Source organism: Bos grunniens, chromosome 10 (genome assembly GCF_055505025.1).
Source record: "Bos grunniens cultivar Pamir isolate PY7600 chromosome 10, Bosgru_T2T1.0, whole genome shotgun sequence".
NCBI classification, from domain to species: domain Eukaryota; kingdom Metazoa; phylum Chordata; class Mammalia; order Artiodactyla; family Bovidae; genus Bos; species Bos grunniens.
The window spans coordinates 84,669,721-84,687,182 of NC_141174.1; the positions used below are offsets into that span (position 1 = coordinate 84,669,721).

General features: G+C 36.9%; 1 protein-coding gene across 3 annotated transcripts in view; it reads left to right on the forward strand.

Moving 5' to 3' along the window:
* The window catches only part of UACA (uveal autoantigen with coiled-coil domains and ankyrin repeats), an 86,121-nt gene that overhangs the window by 42,687 nt on the left and 25,972 nt on the right, over positions 1–17,462 (forward strand). For 2 of the 3 annotated variants that reach the window (XM_086322768.1, XM_086322770.1), the window contains exons 2-5: positions 3,101–3,234; positions 8,587–8,675; positions 10,302–10,366; positions 11,177–11,234. In XM_086322768.1, coding sequence (XP_086178894.1) covers positions 3,101–3,234; positions 8,587–8,675; positions 10,302–10,366; positions 11,177–11,234 — 346 coding nt within the window. Of the gene's footprint in view, positions 1–502; positions 932–3,100; positions 3,235–8,586; positions 8,676–10,301; positions 10,367–11,176; positions 11,235–17,462 lie in introns of those variants that run through there. The other variant, XM_086322769.1, reaches the window with a different exon arrangement.

Genomic DNA, 17,462 nt, shown 5'->3' on the forward strand with positions numbered 1-17,462 from the left:
AACCTGGTTGCATGCAGAATGAGACTGAGGGGGTACAAGGAAAATGGAGAAAAATCTGAAAATGTTTCTTTGTGTGTGTGTTTCCTTAAAGTGTGATTCTATTTGCCAAAAATAGAATTTTATATTCTGTTTATCAAGGTTATTATAACTTCTGTTTAGACAATCCTAAGACTGAAACGGGTTTAAAATGTTTTTTTGTGGGAATAACCAAATTTGTCTGTTAACAATATTGTTGTAATGTCACGCAAGTTGCTTTGATATAAAAAGCATGTTTTACAATGTGTTTGAGTCATTTTTCCCTCGCAGACCTTAGGTTTATTACTCAGAGGAGAAGCATGCATTTATAGTATATTCTTAGCTGCTCTTCTCTATCCATCACTCAGCTGTCAAGGCCTATGGAATCTAAAATAGATCCTGACCAATGGGAGACAGTCTACACGCTGTTTATGGGATGATTCGGATGTGGACAGCTTTATTGTGCACAGACGCTGGTCTGTGTCGCAGTGTTGAGGCGGCAGGATGTAGAGTGCTGTTCAAGCTTTCCAGTGGAGTCCCCGAAAAGGGAAGGCAGAGAAAGACAGCTTCTAAATAACAAATAGGAGGAGTTACAGTACCTGACTTGGGGCTGCTCTTAATCAAGTGCTGCCGCTGCAAGGAAGATAATTTTCAAGCGTTATGAAGGCGGAGAAGGATTCCGAAGACGAAGAAAATATCCTTAGAGATCCAAGCTAAGTGTAGTGCAGCATGAAGATTGCAGAACAGGAAGAGTTCTAAGAAGAAGGACTGAGTCACTAGTTAGGAGTTTCTCTGAGGGCTCGCTTTGTGAGCCACAGTGATTTGTAACTTAATGCGAACTAATTTGCTGTTAGCAACAAGAAACTAAATCCTGTCTATGATGAGCTGTTGGTTTTCTTGTGCTCCTAAGAACAGAGTAGGTATCCCTGTAGTCAGTGAAACAAAAGCGTCTTGGCCAGGCTTTCTGAACTGTATTCTTTTAAAACGTACTACTTTTTTTAAAAATTTGGTTTCTTTGTCTTACTCTGTTCTCTCTAGTTTATTTGATTAGCAGGCTGGGGCTAGTGATCGAAAACAAAAGTGCTTGTTTCTTTTTCTGGATTGAAAAAGCTCATAATAGAATTTTAGTAATTGAGCAGTATTTCTGTTAACTGACAGTGGACCAAAGTGCTTGGTAGAGAAGAACTGAAAATCACAGGATTAATACCAGACTTTAATCTCATTTAGTTATCTTTTAAAGAGCCTTACCTTGGGATTTTGCAATTGCTCTAGTGTTTTAGATAGCTCCTTTCTCCACCGGCTAGTTTACTTGGAAATAAAATTGGGATTGTTCTAACTGCAAGGGTAAACTAATCAATTTAGAGCAAGGGTTTGTTTGCTAAACGTGACTTAATCCCTTAGGCATTTGAAAACACAAAAGCCTGCATCTACTACCACTCCCCAAATTAGAGCCAGTACACTGATTGTTTTGTTTTAAAGCTAAAGAAAGGGGAAGCTGAAAATGTTGTTTAGACTGAGGCAGTAAGTAGGGCTCCTAGGACTCGTATCATAGTTGATAGTTTGAACTTTTCAAGTTAGAAGGAAGTAGTTCATCTCCAAATTTGACTGCAGACAACAATTCTGAAGTCTGTGTAGATACTTGAACCAGATTCCATTGAAATGTTACATTTCATTGGTGGGTTAAAATTTTAATATATCTGTCTTTTTTCATATTCAGTTTTTATATTTTTCACTTCAAGTATTTAATGAATACATTACTTATTTAGCTAGAAGATTGGTTACTTTTTTGTTTTGTTTTAGAGAAGAGTGGATATAAAATAATCCTGTTGATCAAACATTTGCTTTATATAAGGTGATTCATTTTTTTCCTCCAGAGATTTGTTATTGTATTTGTGGACATAGGAATTGCTTTGTAAGTTAAGTGAAAGATGTGTACATTGTTTTTTGTTCTAAAAATGATATTGAACTTAGCAAAGAAGAATTTAGCAATAAGTTTACTGTACAGAATTTTAAAAGGCTAAAACCTTACTTGTTTAAATAATGTATATTTTAGTTCTGAGTAATACATTTCTACTTACTAAGAAAAGGTTAAAGTTATTGGCTTCAGAATATCTAATATCTTGAATGTATTTTCTTCAATTAAAACTTGATAACTTTGATATAATTAAAATATATATCATTTGATATGTTTTTCTATTTTTTAAAAAATTGCCTTTAATGTTCCTTTGAAATACATATGCACTGTTTTTGTTGAAATCAAACATTTTTTTTTTAATAAAAAGCAGTATATGTTGAATGTAAAGAAGCAAGAAAATGAAAGTCATCTCTGATCCTATAATTTTAGGGTTTTTAAGTAGTTAATATTTTTAGAGCTTTTAAAAAAATAATCTGTGTATATGTTTCTTTTTATCCTAATATATAAGCATAATGGATTGCTTTTCTAATTGCATGTATGTGTGTACAGTTTGCTTCTATAATTATATTTGCAGTAGTACCTTTTAAGCAACTGATGCTGAGGGGAGAGGGGTGAGTGTTCTTAAATGTGTACAGAATTCCACTGCCGCTAAAGGTCTTGGGCGATAGGTAACCAGGGCCAATTTCAAAAGCATGAATTACAGAGTAGGAAACAAGCGCACTGCTTTGGGAAGTCATGAGAAGTCAGAATTGGGCTTGGCCTCTTAAGTCGTTTAATATCCCTGGAGCCTTGATTTTTCTCACCTGTTAAATGGAGGTGATAAATCTAGTTGACTAGGGTTGTTCCAGTAATTTATACCTGGCACATGGTAGGTATTCAACAGTTAATTCCTTTCCTTTCTTTGCTCCGAAGGCAAAGAAAACAGGGCAGAAAACATGAGAAACCCCCTTTTTCTCAAATATATAATATATAAAATATTTCTTGTATATTGTGTGTTTTGGAAAGGCTCTTTTCATCAAGTTAGAATAGCGAGGAGAAAGGAATTTGAGACACATTTGACAACCGAATGATGCATTAGACAGCACTGTTTCCCTTCTCGTTCCCTCTTTGGAGAGCCTTTCTAATACAGTATGTAGTGTGCTATGTTTACTTTTTTTTCCTTTGTTGTAGCAAGCAGCAGATTGGAACAAATACGATGACCGATTGATGAAAGCAGCAGAAAGGGGAGATGTAGAAAAAGTGTCCTCAATCCTTGCTAAAAAGGGAGTCAATCCAGGCAAGCTAGATGTAGAAGGCAGATCTGCGTGAGTATTACTGGTGGTAATTCTCTCCAGGGGACACCCTTGGCATACAAATGAAATTTGTGGATTACGGTTATCAACATGCAATTTAAAAAGTCTTTATCAAAACCCACACTCTAAAATCTTTCAGACATGACTTTCATCAATTTGGACTAATAATTGTCCTCAATATGAAAGATTTTCAAAGTGAGAGAGAGACTACTAGAATACTACCCAGCGGTCTAGTTGTTTGGGCCCTATGGCAAATCACAGCCTGGGTTATTTGGTGCAGTTTTGTTTATAAGCTTTTTTTTAATATTCCTTATCATGTTTGATCCTCACAGTGGTCTTCTGAAAGAAGTTTACAGAGGCTAAATAACTTGGTGTCTAGTCTCATTAAAATTCACAGCCTGGGGTATAAACCCAAGTTTTCTATTTTGGAAGAGTTCTATAAATTACTTTGCCTTTCCCCCTTAACCCCAATCCATTTTTCTATTGGGGTAATTAATTTAAATGAAGACGTCTAGGACAATAGAGAGGCAGAATAACTGGTGTGACTTAGGGAGATACAGGCAGTGATCCTGCCCTTTTGTGTTACTGAAGGCTGCTGGCTTGTCTATATGCTTATAAACCAGGTATCTTTTCTCCCACCGCTTCCTAGTCTTCATTATTTCCCTTGATGTTGAGGATAGGGAGCGGTTGGGTTAAAGGGTAGATCTAGATTCTGTTCCTATCTTCTATAAATACAGCAATTCAAACCTTATCTGGGAAACCTTCCAAAGTTAGAGGTGAAAAGTCTCATTTCCTTAAATTCCTCTCTGCCTTATACTTGCATGAGTTTTTTTTTTTAGAGAGTTTTTTTTTTTTTTTTAGAATTCTAGAAACCAGATACTAAATATAGAAATGAATATTAGGAAGTGAATAGTTAATGTTTGATGTAGAATGCTTAGATACATAAATATAATAAAAATAGCAGAGCATGACTTTAAGTTACTTATAAGAGCATTGAAGTTTGAGAAGTCCCAATTTTTTGCACTGTTTCAGTTTTGTAAAGTAGGCAATTTGATGGCTGCAGAAACTGGTTATTTTGAGTCCTGCTTCTATTTTTGCTAAATTTTAAGCCATTTATAGGGCTCACAGTATAAATAGTAAAAATTTAATATCAAAACTGTTTTTTGTATTTTTTCCCCCAAGTGCCATGATGTTAAGAGTTCAAAGGATCTTCTTTGTGATGAAAATCTTCAGTGAAACCTTATTTCTTCAGTTTTGTCTGCCCATGCTTTGCATGTTTTGAATGAATGGTTACTTGAGATTTTGTTCAGACTTTTTTGATCAAAGGTTCAGTTTTGAGGGAAATTACTTATATTAATCAGATCAGATCAGATCAGATCAGTCGCTCAGTCGTGTCCGACTCTTTGCGAACCCATGAATCGCAGCACACCAGGCCTCCCTGTCCATCACCAACTCCCGGAGTTCACTCAGACTCACGTCCATCGAGTCAGTGATGCCATCCAGCCATCTCATCCTCTGTCGTCCCCTTCTCCTCTTGCCCCCAATCCCTCCCAGCATCAGAGTCTTTTCCAATAAGTCAACTCTTCGCATGAGGTGGCCAAAGTACTGGAGTTTCAGCTTTAGCATCATTCCTTCCAAAGAAATCCCAGGGCTGATCTCCTTCAGAATGGACTGGTTGGATCTCCTTGCAGTCCAAGGGACTCTCAAGAGTCTTCTCCAACACCACAGTTCAAAAGCATCAATTCTTCGGCGCTCAGCCTTCTTCACAGTCCAACTCTCACATCCATACATGACCACAGGAAAAACCATAGCCTTGACTAGATGAACCTTTGTTGGCAAAGTAATGTCTCTGCTTTTGAATATCCTATCTAGGTTGGTCATAACTTTCCTTCCAAGGAGTAAGTGTCTTTTAATTTCATGGCTGCAGTCACCATCTGCAGTGATATTGGAGCCCAAAAAAGTAAAGTCTGACACTTTTTCCACTGTTTCCCCATCTATTTCCCATGAAGTAATGGGACCGGATGCCATGATCTTCGTTTTCTGAATGTTGAGCCTTAAGCCAACTTTTTCTCTCTCCACTTTCACTTTCATCAAGAGGCTTTTGAGTTCCTCTTCACTTTCTGGCATAAGGGTGGTGTCATCTGCATATCTGAGGTTATTGATATTTCTCCCGGCAATCTTGATTCCAGCTTGTGTTTCTTCCAGTCCAGCGTTTCTCATGATGTACTCTGCATATAAGTTAAATAAGCAGGGTGACAATATACAGCCTTGACGAACTCCTTTTCCTATTTGGAACCAGTGTGTTGTTCCATGTCCAGTTCTAACTGTTGCTTCCTGACCTGCATAGTTGTGCAAATCTGGTGTAATATGATGAACTGTGAACTTTAGTTTATGATGAACTGTGAGCTTTAGTTTATGACATACTTGAGTAGTGTAAATTTTTGAGGTATTCTCTATAGAATTAGAAGTCTTTCTAGGATTCACAGGATAAAATATTTTCCTTTTGTTATTCATACACAAAGGGTTTCTTAATTAAAGCATTTCATATTTAGTTAAGTACAGGACATACTACAAATATATTTTCTATAGTTATAAAAATAGTTTAATTTTGAATTTTTTTTTTTTTTGGTTTTTAATTTTTGAAAGGTAAGGCAAAATTAACAAGTCCTTCTTGATCTCTGAAGTGAAAGTGTAAGTCACTCCATCATGTCTGACTCTTTGTAACCCCATGGACTGCAGCCCTCGAGGCTCATCTGTGTGTGGGATTCTCCAGGCAAGAACATGGGAGTGAGTAGCCAATCTCTTCTCTAGGGGATCTTTCCGACTCAGGGATAAAACCCAGTCTCCTGCATTGCAGACAGATTCTTTACCGTCTGAGCCATCAGCAAAGCCGCTCTTGATCTCTATACAGTTTCAAAAATGAAATATTTGAGGCTTTGCGATAGTCATTACAAGAATCTATTTTATTCCTGGTCACCTCTTTCCCAGGGATGTAGCCCTTTGCCAATACAAAATGGGGCAAGTTCACCTAGAATCCCTATTGGCTGTTGGAGAGCTGTGGGTTCCAGTTCCTGACTCGCCTTCCCCTCAGGCTGTCAAAGGACTGTTCAACCTCTTAGTTCTTTTCTCTCTAACCAGCAAATGCTCCTAGAGAAAAAGTAGCCCTGTATTCCAGGTTCAGCTCTCTGGGCCTCTGTGCTTCCCTGCATACTGTCTTAGTAATTTTTCACTATCATGTTAGCTCACTGATACCTTCAGGCAGATTTCTTATTTTGTATGCTTTTCTGGTTGTCTTCAGATTTGGGGACTGTCCAAATTACGGGGCTCTCCTATTATAGTAGTAATACTTGTCTTGTTTTTAAAAAGAAAAAGTTGATTTTTTAATTGAAAAAGCATATTTCTATAAAGCAGTTTTCCAGATCTCCTTTGCAACTCTGCATACAGTGTAATGGTTGATGTATCTTCTTTCTGAAGCACATCTATTCATAGCACACCCATATTAATAATGCATTGTAGATTTGCTGATTTCTGCCCTCGTAGTGCATCATTGGTATAATGCGAAGTTATTTTGGCGAAAAGAAGTCTTTCCAATTTTGTGAGCTAAGAAGTGAAAACAGGTAGACAAAGAATGAGATCTCCAAAGTTGTTTGAAGATGAAAAACCTTTGCTTGAAGGAAATTACCATTCCTCAAAAAGTTCTCTCAGTGCATTGCATAATATAATTCCCCACTTCAGTGCTGCAGAAAGAATTGATACCCTCAGCCTTATTGCAGTTTAATTCTACTATAAGGAGAACTTATCTGACTTTTAAGAACAGTATATTCTTTTTATCAGAAGTATCTCTCTCTCATTCAAACTGTACACAAACCTGGTTTACTTTACTTAGTGCTTGGTCTCTAGTTTGCATTTATATTCATCATAATGCTAATGGAGGCATAATTGAATATCTGAAAATGAATTTGCAAGGTATCTCTACATTTTGTCTCTAAGCATTCAGTTATTCAAATATTTGAGGGTCTATCATCTGTCTGGTGGGCTTCCCAAGTGGCTCAGTGGTAAAGAACCCACCTGCCAATGCAGAAGACACGGGTCTGATCCCTTGGTTGGAAAGATCCCCTAGAGAAGAAATTGACAACCTACTCCAGTATTCTTGCCTGGTAAATCCCATGGACAGAGGAGCCTGGTGGGCTACGTGGTCCATGGGGTCTCAAAAGAGTCGGACACGACTTAGTGAATAAAAAACAATACATCTGTTTGGTACTTTAATTGGTTCTGGGAATATAATAGGAAGCAGAACAGCCAAGAATCCCTGCTTTCTTAGAGGAGATTAATAGACCATAAAGAAAATAAAATTTGAATTTATATATATTAGGAAATGCATAGTTACATTTAAAATAATGAAAGCAGGGATGAGGGAGCTAGGAGTACTAAGGTTTTAGGGAGTGGGAAAGTATAAAATTTTTAAGTGGTATGGTGAGGGAAGACCCCTACTGCAGGGTATGCTGCCGAGTGTGTCTGTATCCAGGCACCTTGCTGAGCCTTTACCTCCTGGCATCTTCACAGTGGTTACTGTACTTGTTTATGGCCTGAGTTCAACGTCCTTTGCCAATAAGTCTTATTGTATTTACATACAGTATCAGTTCTTAATGCACACAAAGTATTTCTGTGTTTGTTCATTAAGAAAAAGTATTAGATGATCAAAGAAACACTGGGATATTTTATCCTGTATCTTGAATACTTGATGACTTAAAGTTATGTTTTTAAGTAGGCTTTCCTTGCCTTATTAGAAAAAGTGTTCAATTCTGCCTGTTTGTGTGAAATTTCAACCAGTCACACAGATCTCTTGAGTGAAAGGAGGAATTATGTGGTAGTACTTTGGGGGAAGAAGATGATGCCAGATCTTTTGTGGCTTTCAAGTATAGCTTAGCTTGTTTTGAAAACTTTTCTATGCCAGCTTTAATATAATAATTCTAAAGAGATGGATAAGTGTTTTGATCTCTCTTTGGCCTTAGCATTCTGTGGTATCTTCATTTGTTTTGGCAGTTTCCGTATATTTGAAATTAAGTAAAATAATCTGATAGAAAATTTTCAGTGCATTTAAGGTTTAAATACCAGTGCCTCTGCTATTGAAATGATAAACTATAGGGGTAGTGATATAAATATGGATTAAAATGAGTTTTTCAGTAATGTGAAATAAGTTTCTTTTTTTCTTGTATTAAATATGTAGGTGTTTAGTGTAGCCTTTAAAATGCATGTGTGTACGTGTGTGTATGTAGGAGCATTGAATATAAGATGGCATGAATGTAACATTAAAGTTGACCTTGGGTAGTTTCCATGGCGTAACAAAATTTTCTTTTTGTTTAGCTTTCATGTTGTGGCCTCAAAGGGAAATCTTGAGTGTTTGAATGCCATCCTCATACATGGAGTTGATATTACAACCAGTGACACCGCAGGTATGTTTGCCTCCATAGTACAGAGAAGACAAGCGCTGTCCACTGATAACGCTCTCAGTCAGACTTAAATGTGATTTACTGAGCGAAGGCCGTAACTTTGTTTCTAATTAGTTTAGGTATTGTGGGGGAGAGGGCAGTGTAGCAGAAAGCATGACTGAACAGATTAGCAGATGGAGACCTGAAGTCTAGGGTTTGTCTTGGTAGTGTTACAGGATTCTAAAAGAATCTATAGGGGCCATTTAATTTATACTTATGTACTATTCATGGCTCAGTGGTAAAGAATCTACCTGCAATCCCGGGAGCCGTAGGAGATGTGGGTTCGATCCCTGGGTCAGGAAGATCCCCTGGAGGAGGGCATGGTGACTCACTCCAGTTTTCTTGCCTGGAGGATTCTATGGACAGAGGAGCCTGGCGGGCTACAGTCCATGGGGTCACAAAGAGTCATGCATGACTGAAGCAACTCACCACACATGCATGTACTATTCAGTATATAAATTCTTGCTGTCCTAAGGCCTTTGGTTAGACTTGTTGGGGAACTAATTGCCTCATAACAGCATCACCAATAGTGATCATAACAAGAATAGATGATGCTTTTTTAACATGATAATAGATGATGCTATTCTGCTAAGCACTTTACATGTACTAATTCATTTTATCCTCACATCAAGCCAATGAGTCTGCAAGGCACTGAGTTGTTAAGTCACATGCCAGGGTCCTTCTGTGTATGAGTCACAGTCAGAGTCGGTGTTCTTAACCATCAGGTCTCATGAGGAGACCTGGTCTGTTTAGCTAGCTATGTTTATAAAAAATTATTTCTTTTAGACAGGCCGCTTGCTTAAACTTAGTCATACCTATGTCTGTCTTTTAAAATACTATAGCATAAGTTTGTTTGCATATCACAGGAAGACTTTAAGTGTTTGAATATAGCTATCACTTTTCTTTAGTGAATGTTTTAATTTTCCATTCACATAGACAATCACTAGAACTTATACTTTGTTACTCAATGAAATATGGGAGTTGACCTAGAGCAGAGAGTTTCCTTAACAACTTTAGTGTTTTATCCTGTGACTTCATATGTGGACAATAAAGCTCTGTTTGGAAATGGAATGCAGGGAGGGAGAGAAAGAGAGACATCACAGATGAGTTAGTGAGGTAAATCTTTACCTAAAGGTACATCAAACTCTTAATTGAAGACCAAACTTTATTTACTTGCCACCTTTGAATGAAGAAAAAACTGTTTATTACACACAGATGCACACACACACACACACACACACACGTGTGTGTTTTCCATTGATGCAGAATATTCATTTTTAGAAATTTTGGACTAACCATACCTTTTCAGAACTCATAAAACTTTATATGTGTATTGTGCTGATTCCAACTCCGACATATGTCTTTCTTGTTTTTGTCTGTGTTCTTTCTGCTTTGGATGTTTTGCCTAGTGAATAGTCTGAGTGATTTTTGCCGTCCTTCCTTCAGTGCAAATAAAGCACAAACCCAAAGCATGCCTATAAATGAAGTCGTCTGTCAACTGATTTTGGAAAAATCAATCACATTTTTAAGGGGAATTCACATGTGAAGAAAATAACCCTTATCTTATGTTTAAAATGATCTCTTTTCTAGGAAGGAATGCTCTTCACCTGGCTGCAAAGTATGGGCATGCACTGTGTCTACAAAAACTTCTACAGGTAGTAAAAGTGGTTAATACTTTGACTTTATTACTTGGACTGCAAATAGTAGATGTGTTTTCAATGCATTTTTGGGACTTGAGATCAAAGAAAATAGTAGGCTAGCTTTGACTGTTAGCTTACATAATATTTTTTCCATCGTTTGTGAAAGAATGTGAACAATAAAGAGCAAAAACTCTGAGGGAAGTGAATTGCATAACTCAGTGTATTAAAAATAAACAACAAAGACTTGACCTTCCTGTTGACATTAGCTAGAGATTGGAATTTTCTGTGGTCTGGTATATGACTTGAGATGAAGTGGCACAGCGTAGGATCTATATGTTTCTGTATAAACACCAGTAAGTCAGACTGTATAATAGCATCATTAGCTAAGCTTGTAATTGGGCAACCACAAAGTTCTATGAACTAGTGGGCTAGATTAAGTTTTTAGTTGAAGAGTCTAGTCACACGTTTCCTTTAACATGTTTGCTATTGAGTTTCACAGCAGAGCTCATTTGTTTTTTTCTGATTCAATTGTTCAAGTTTTAACCGTTACAGGAAAAAAAAGCAAAACCCAAACAATAGCCGTTTCTATATTCCATGCTATTGTAATGTACCATATGTTTTCCTGTTTGCTGGAATACTGTTAAATTTATAGTATAATGTTATTGTATTTGTCACATGTCAAAATATTTATGACTTGTCTAGTACTCTTTAGAGTTTTTGATAAATGCAGTATTTTTGAGATGCAATAACAGCTGTTCATTTGAATCACGATATTTAATTTGAAAATAAAACTTCTTACATGACTAAATTTCTGTGTTTTAACAGTACAATTGTCCCACTGAACATGTAGACCTGCAGGGAAGAACCGCACTTCATGATGCAGGTAAGCAAAGGTTTCAGTTGGACATAAATCTTTGTTAAAATGGCTGGGCATTTAAACTGACTTCAGAGTTTAACATACATATGTTTTTGTAATCCATGGAGAAACAGAATGTTATGAATTTTTTATTTACTCAAGTTTGAAATTGGGTAGATTGTACAGCTTAAAAAGATTCATTCAGACAGTATTTACGGGCCAAGATGCTAGATACTGAGAGTCCAAAGATGAACAAACCATAACCTTGTTCTCAAGGAGCTGTAAATAGCATGTGTGTGCTTGGGGACTGGTAGGAGAAATGGAAGAAGGAAGACTTTTTTCTTTCTTAAAAACTGTGTTCACCTCATGAACATGTCTGTGCCTCATTTTCCTCATCTACTGAATGAAGTTAATAATGCTACTGCCTTGTGTGTTTAGTCGCTGAGTCGTGTCTGACCCTTTGTGACCCCATGGACTAGCCCACCAGGCTCCTCTGTCCATGGGGATTCTCCAGGCAAGAATACCGGAGTGGGTTGCCAAGCCCTCCTCCAGGCGATCTTCCCAACCCAGGGGTCGAACCCAGGTCTCCCGCATTGCAGGCGGATTCTTTACTGTCTGAGCCACTAGGGAAGCCCAGTAGTGGTTATAACTGAATCATGAATAGTGCCTGGCGTGTAGTAACTTCTCAATTAATGGTGGTGGTGCTTGTTTTGGTTTAGAGGTATCAGTGCTGAATCTGATATCATTGCAGTGTACTCTATTTTAAAAGAGATTTATATTAGTAATTTCAAGGATTTTATTAATATCAAAGTTTATCTGCATTATTCTTTAGGTGTCTTAAAGAAAATGAATGGAAAAAGTTAAATATTTAAGGAGTTTTGGAATGTAAGATAGTCTGACCCCTGGCTGGACTCTTCTAAGACTGAAATTCCTAGTTAAATAGAAGTTCAAAGAAAAGGAGGAAAAAAAAAAAAAAACACTGTTTCCTTTCATGTATATGGAATAATGTGGTAGGTAGAGTGGTCCCTTGAAAAATGTATTATACTTCAAATTTCCTTCAAACTTTTATAACTTGATTTTCTTCCTTTAAAAAAATATGTATTTTTATGATAGTTTAATCTCTTACACAGTGCATTTTTTAAAATTTTGGAACAGAGTACTATTATTTGCAAAGAATTTTTACATACATTATCATTTGAGCCTCACAATGACCCTTGTGAGTTTCTGTAGTTTTTTATTTTTATGATAATTTTGTATTGCTACTTGTATAAAAATAATTAAGTAATTAAAAAAAATAAGCCTAGATTCGTATGTAATATACTTATCAGCTTGTGTAGTAATGGAATCACCAGATTTGTTTAAATTTGACACCATAAAATAAATACACTTCATTTCTGTAGCACTAATTTATTGTGCTTGATAGAAATATTAAAATGATTTTGCTGCTTAATGAAGTATGAATTTGTGTCATGTGATATTTGTCTTCTCCTACCACCTGTTCATAGTTATTTTTTAATCCATCCAACCTTATTAATAATCATGTTTTTTAAATTATTAAAAATTTTTATTATGGAAAATTTCAAACATAATGTTTAACTATCATATTAAAATACCTTATACTGTTCATCCAATTTAGACAGTTGTGATCATGTGGCCAATCTTGATTTATTTATACCACCACCCATTATTCTACTCTCCTGACATATTTTAAATCAAATCCAAAACATAAACAATTCAGTTTTTATCTTTGAAAGATAATGATTCTATTTTGTAACCTAAATATAATATCATTATCACACTTGGTGTGTTTGAAAATAGTTTCAATATCATCTCAATGTTCAGCTTTCCCCGGTTATTTTTACTTTTTTAAATACCTGAGGTATAATTATTATACAAGAATTTAGATAATTATATACTATAATAATGTATTGCATATTATTAATGACATAATATTGTATAATTTAAAATATATTAAGAGGGCAGAATATTTTGATAAATATTCTCACCAAAAAAAAACCCCTCAAGCCCCAAAAACACATACACACAAAACGACACAAGGAAACTTGTGGAAGTGATCCATATGTTTAGTATCTTGATTGTGGTGATGGTATTACAATGTATGCTTTAGTCCCAACTCATCAAAATGTATACATTAAGTGTGTATAATTTTTTGTATATTATAGATTTTATTATCCTTGTTTTTAAAACTGGTACAAATGTATTCTTTTTAATGGCTGAGTAATACTCCGTTGTGTATATGTACCATAGTTTTCTTATCCATTCATCTGCTGATGGACATCTAGGTTGCTTCCATGTCCTGGCTATTATAAACAGTGCTGCGATGAACATTGGGGTACACGTGTCTCTTTCCCTTCTGGTTTCCTCAGTGTGTATGCCCAGCAGTGGGATTGCTGGATCATAAGGCAGTTCTATTTCCAGTTTTTTAAGGAATCTCCACACAGTTCTCCATAGTGGCTGTACTAGTTTGCATTCCCACCAACAGTGTAAGAGGGTTCCCTTTTCTCCACACCCTCTCCAGCATTTATTACTTGTAGACTTTTGGATCGCAGCCATTCTGACTGGTGTGAAATGGTACCTCATAGTGGTTTTGATTTGCATTTCTCTGATAATGAGTGATGTTGAGCATCTTTTCATGTGTTTGTTAGCCATCTGTATGTCTTCTTTGGAGAAATGTCAATTTAGTTCTTTGGCCCATTTTTTGATTGGGTCATTTATTTTTCTGGAGTTGAGCTGTAGGAGTTGCTTGTATATTTTTGAGATTAGTTGTTTGTCAGTTGCTTCATTTGCTATTATTTTCTCCCATTCTGAAGGCTGTCTTTTCACCTTGCTAATAGTTTCCTTTGATGTGCAGAAGCTTTTAAGGTTAATTAGGTCCCATTTGTTTATTTTTGCTTTTATTTCCAATATTCTGGGAGGTGGGTCATAGAGGATCCTGCTGTGATGTATGTCAGAAAGTGTTTTGCCTATGTTCTCCTCTAGGAGTTTTATAGTTTCTGGTCTTACGTTTAGATCTTTAATCCATTTTGAGTTTATTTTTGTGCCAATACAGTATACTAACGCATATATATGGAATTTAGAAAGATGGTAACAATAACCCTGTGTACGAGACAGCAAAAGAGACACTGATGTATAGAACAGTCTTGTGGACTCTGTGGGAGAGGGAGAGGGTGGGAAGATTTGGGAGAATGGCATTGAAACATGTAAAATATCATGTATGAAACGAGATGCCAGTCCAGGTTCGATGCACGATACTGGATGCTTGGGGCTAGTGCACTGGGACGACCCAGAGGGATGGTGTGGGGAGGGAGGAGGGAGGAGGGTTCAGGGTGGGGAGCACGTGTATACCTGTGGCGGATTCATTTTGATATTTGGCAACACTTATACAATTATGTAAAGTTTAAAAATAAAATAAAATTAAAAAAAAAACTGGTACAACTTAACCAATTGAAATCTAAATATTTATTCATTAGGTATATTGATGAAGTTAGAATGAAGACTGAGTTGATGTAATAAAAGAACTTCAGTACCAGCTGCTTATTAAAAAAATGTTGAGTGGTATATAGGTTAGCACGTGGTTTCAGTGCTTTCATGCACTGAATTCTTTCCATCTTGTTGCTCCACTTTCCTCTGGTATCTTTCTCAGCTACGTCATTGCAGCTGGATTGTAGTCATACCCATGTTCCAGCTAGCAGCAAAGGGAAGGAGAACTGGGGGAGCAAATGCCCGTGATCTAAGGCCCAGATTTGGAAGTGGTAAATAGCCCTTTATTCATAATCCATCAACAAGAGAAAAGTCAGTTGGTGGCCTGCAAAGGAGGCCCGGAAATGTAATCTCTAGATAACTAGTCACGGCCCAGCTGCTCCACTGTAGAAGAAGGGGAGAACAGATTGGTAACAGTCGCCACAGTCCAGCCTTCTGGCCTTCCAAATATTCCCTCAGCCCTACTTCCCACATATAGAACCTTTGCCCCCTCCCCAAGGAGAGGATACATAACCAATCCAGTTACTGAGGCCACCTCAACGTTGGGCTTCTGGGTGCTGTGCTCTTGTTGGCTCTGAAATGGCTCTTCCTGGTGCAACAATTTGTAAACTCAAAGAAAAGAAATCTACTCTTCATAATAGATAGTGATGAAACAAGAACAGGATAAATAAACTAAAGTGTCTTTCAGAAAAGGGAGAACTGGGAAATACACAGCAATCACTAATCAATAGCAGGTATCAAATGCTGCTGAGCAAAACATGCAAAGGCTTTCAGCTGAGGTCTTGGAGTAAATTTCTTGGTTAACTGCCCCATGTGCCCCCCTGGTTCTGTTTCCTGTGAGAAATCCCTTGTCATTGTCATCTGTGGGCCCTAGCGCTGCCATCTCGGAGGTTCTTACTTGTCTATTGTCCTCTAAGACACAGATAAACTAATAAATGCTGGAAGGTATGCCTTCTATAAAGGCAGCTTAAGTGCAGGAAGAGTTATTGGTTTAGCTGCCTGGGCTTTTGGATTTGGGGATAGTATATTCATTCCCTCAAAACCTTGGTAAGTTTCTCGCCTGTTTGTTGCCAGCCACTTTCATATACCAGAAACCATTTATTTTCTAGACATAAAAATTTTAACCCTCCTTTATTTCTTGTCTTTATTTCTAGAGTCATGATTCTCTACCTCATTTTATTTTTTTGGCCAAAATTTAGAACATTTATTTATTTATAAAATGTTCCATATAGTGTAGAACATTAGATTAATTTACAAGGTTTTAAAAAATTGTTATTGGAGTATAGTTGATTTATAGTGTACAAGTGTACAGCAGAGTGAATCAGTTATGTATATTGCCACTCTTTTTTTTTTTTTTTCAGACTTTTTCCCATATAGTCCACTATGGAGTATTAAGTAGAGTTCCCTGTGCTATAGAGTAGGTTCTTATTAGTTATCTATTTTGTGTAGAGTGGTGTGTATATGTTGATTCCAACCTCAGTTTACCCCTCTCCTCCATCCCCTGGTAACGGTCAGTTTGTCCTCTATGTCTGTGTCTCTGCTTCTGTTTTGAAAATAAGTTCATTTGTTCTCTACTTCATTTTAATACTGCTGTCTCAAAGTCATCTGAAATAACAGTCTTGTATAGGAATATAGTATCCTCAATTTGATCTTTATTCCAGGACTGGACCTTTTTTTTCCCCCCCTTTCTTTATTTTCCTTATTGCACAGTCTTTGAGAAAAGTTGTGCCAAGCAATAATTTTAGATCTTGCTGTTTGGTATAGAGAAATAATTGGCTTCCTATACCTGTGAGGTCCCAAATATCTAGGCACTCTGTTTGCTTCCAACAGTGTGCATAACTAATTCTTGCTTAACCTCATCACTTTCTTAAAATCCCTTACTAAAAGCAGTAAGCAGCTGTCAAGATGTACTAAAATTTTGGCTCTTTTCTGTTGCTTCACCTAGAAAGGTTCCATAGTCGCATGGTGTACCTTTTAAATTGGAACACAAGATAAATCTAGCAAATGTTTTGCTACAGCGTGAGAAAAATCACAAGGTTCCTAGCCTGAAATACATTTTACTGACTACCTAGTATCCATCCAGTAAACCGGTGACATATAATTTAGTTATTTGTTTAGTTATTAGCGGCACCTGACTCCCAATAGCAATTTTTGTCTTGATTAGGGACAAGATTCTACCACTGTGACAAAATAACATTGGCTTTAAAAAAAACACAGTTTCTTTCATGTCCCAGCCCTGATGATCAGATTGGCTTGTTCCTCTGCTCCTTATGGTCCTGCAGGGACCCAGATTTCTTCCATTTTGCAGTTCTGCCATTGCCTGGGGTGTTGTCCTCTTTTAAGGCTGAAGCTGGCTGCAGGTATCTGTTTTCCTGCTAACAGGAAAGAGAAAGATTATGGAGGAATGTATAACCACATTTTGCAGCCCTAGCCTCAGAAGGTAGCACACATCCCTCCAGTCAGACTCAACTGGCACTACCTAACTCATGTAGTCTTGCCTGCATGCAGAGGAGACTGGGACCTATGGTCTAGGTGAACCACGCTGTGACCGGCACAGTTATTACCACGGAAGAACGGAGAACAGCTAACATTCTCCATCATAGCACCTCTAATACTGACTTGACTTATGCAGTATGGTATAACTCTCAAGTTTTTTATCCATTACATTTGTTCATTTTTATTTGGACCTGAATGGTTGTTCGTTTCATAATTCTGGAATTAATGTATTTGATTTCAGTTTTATCTTTTTTAAAA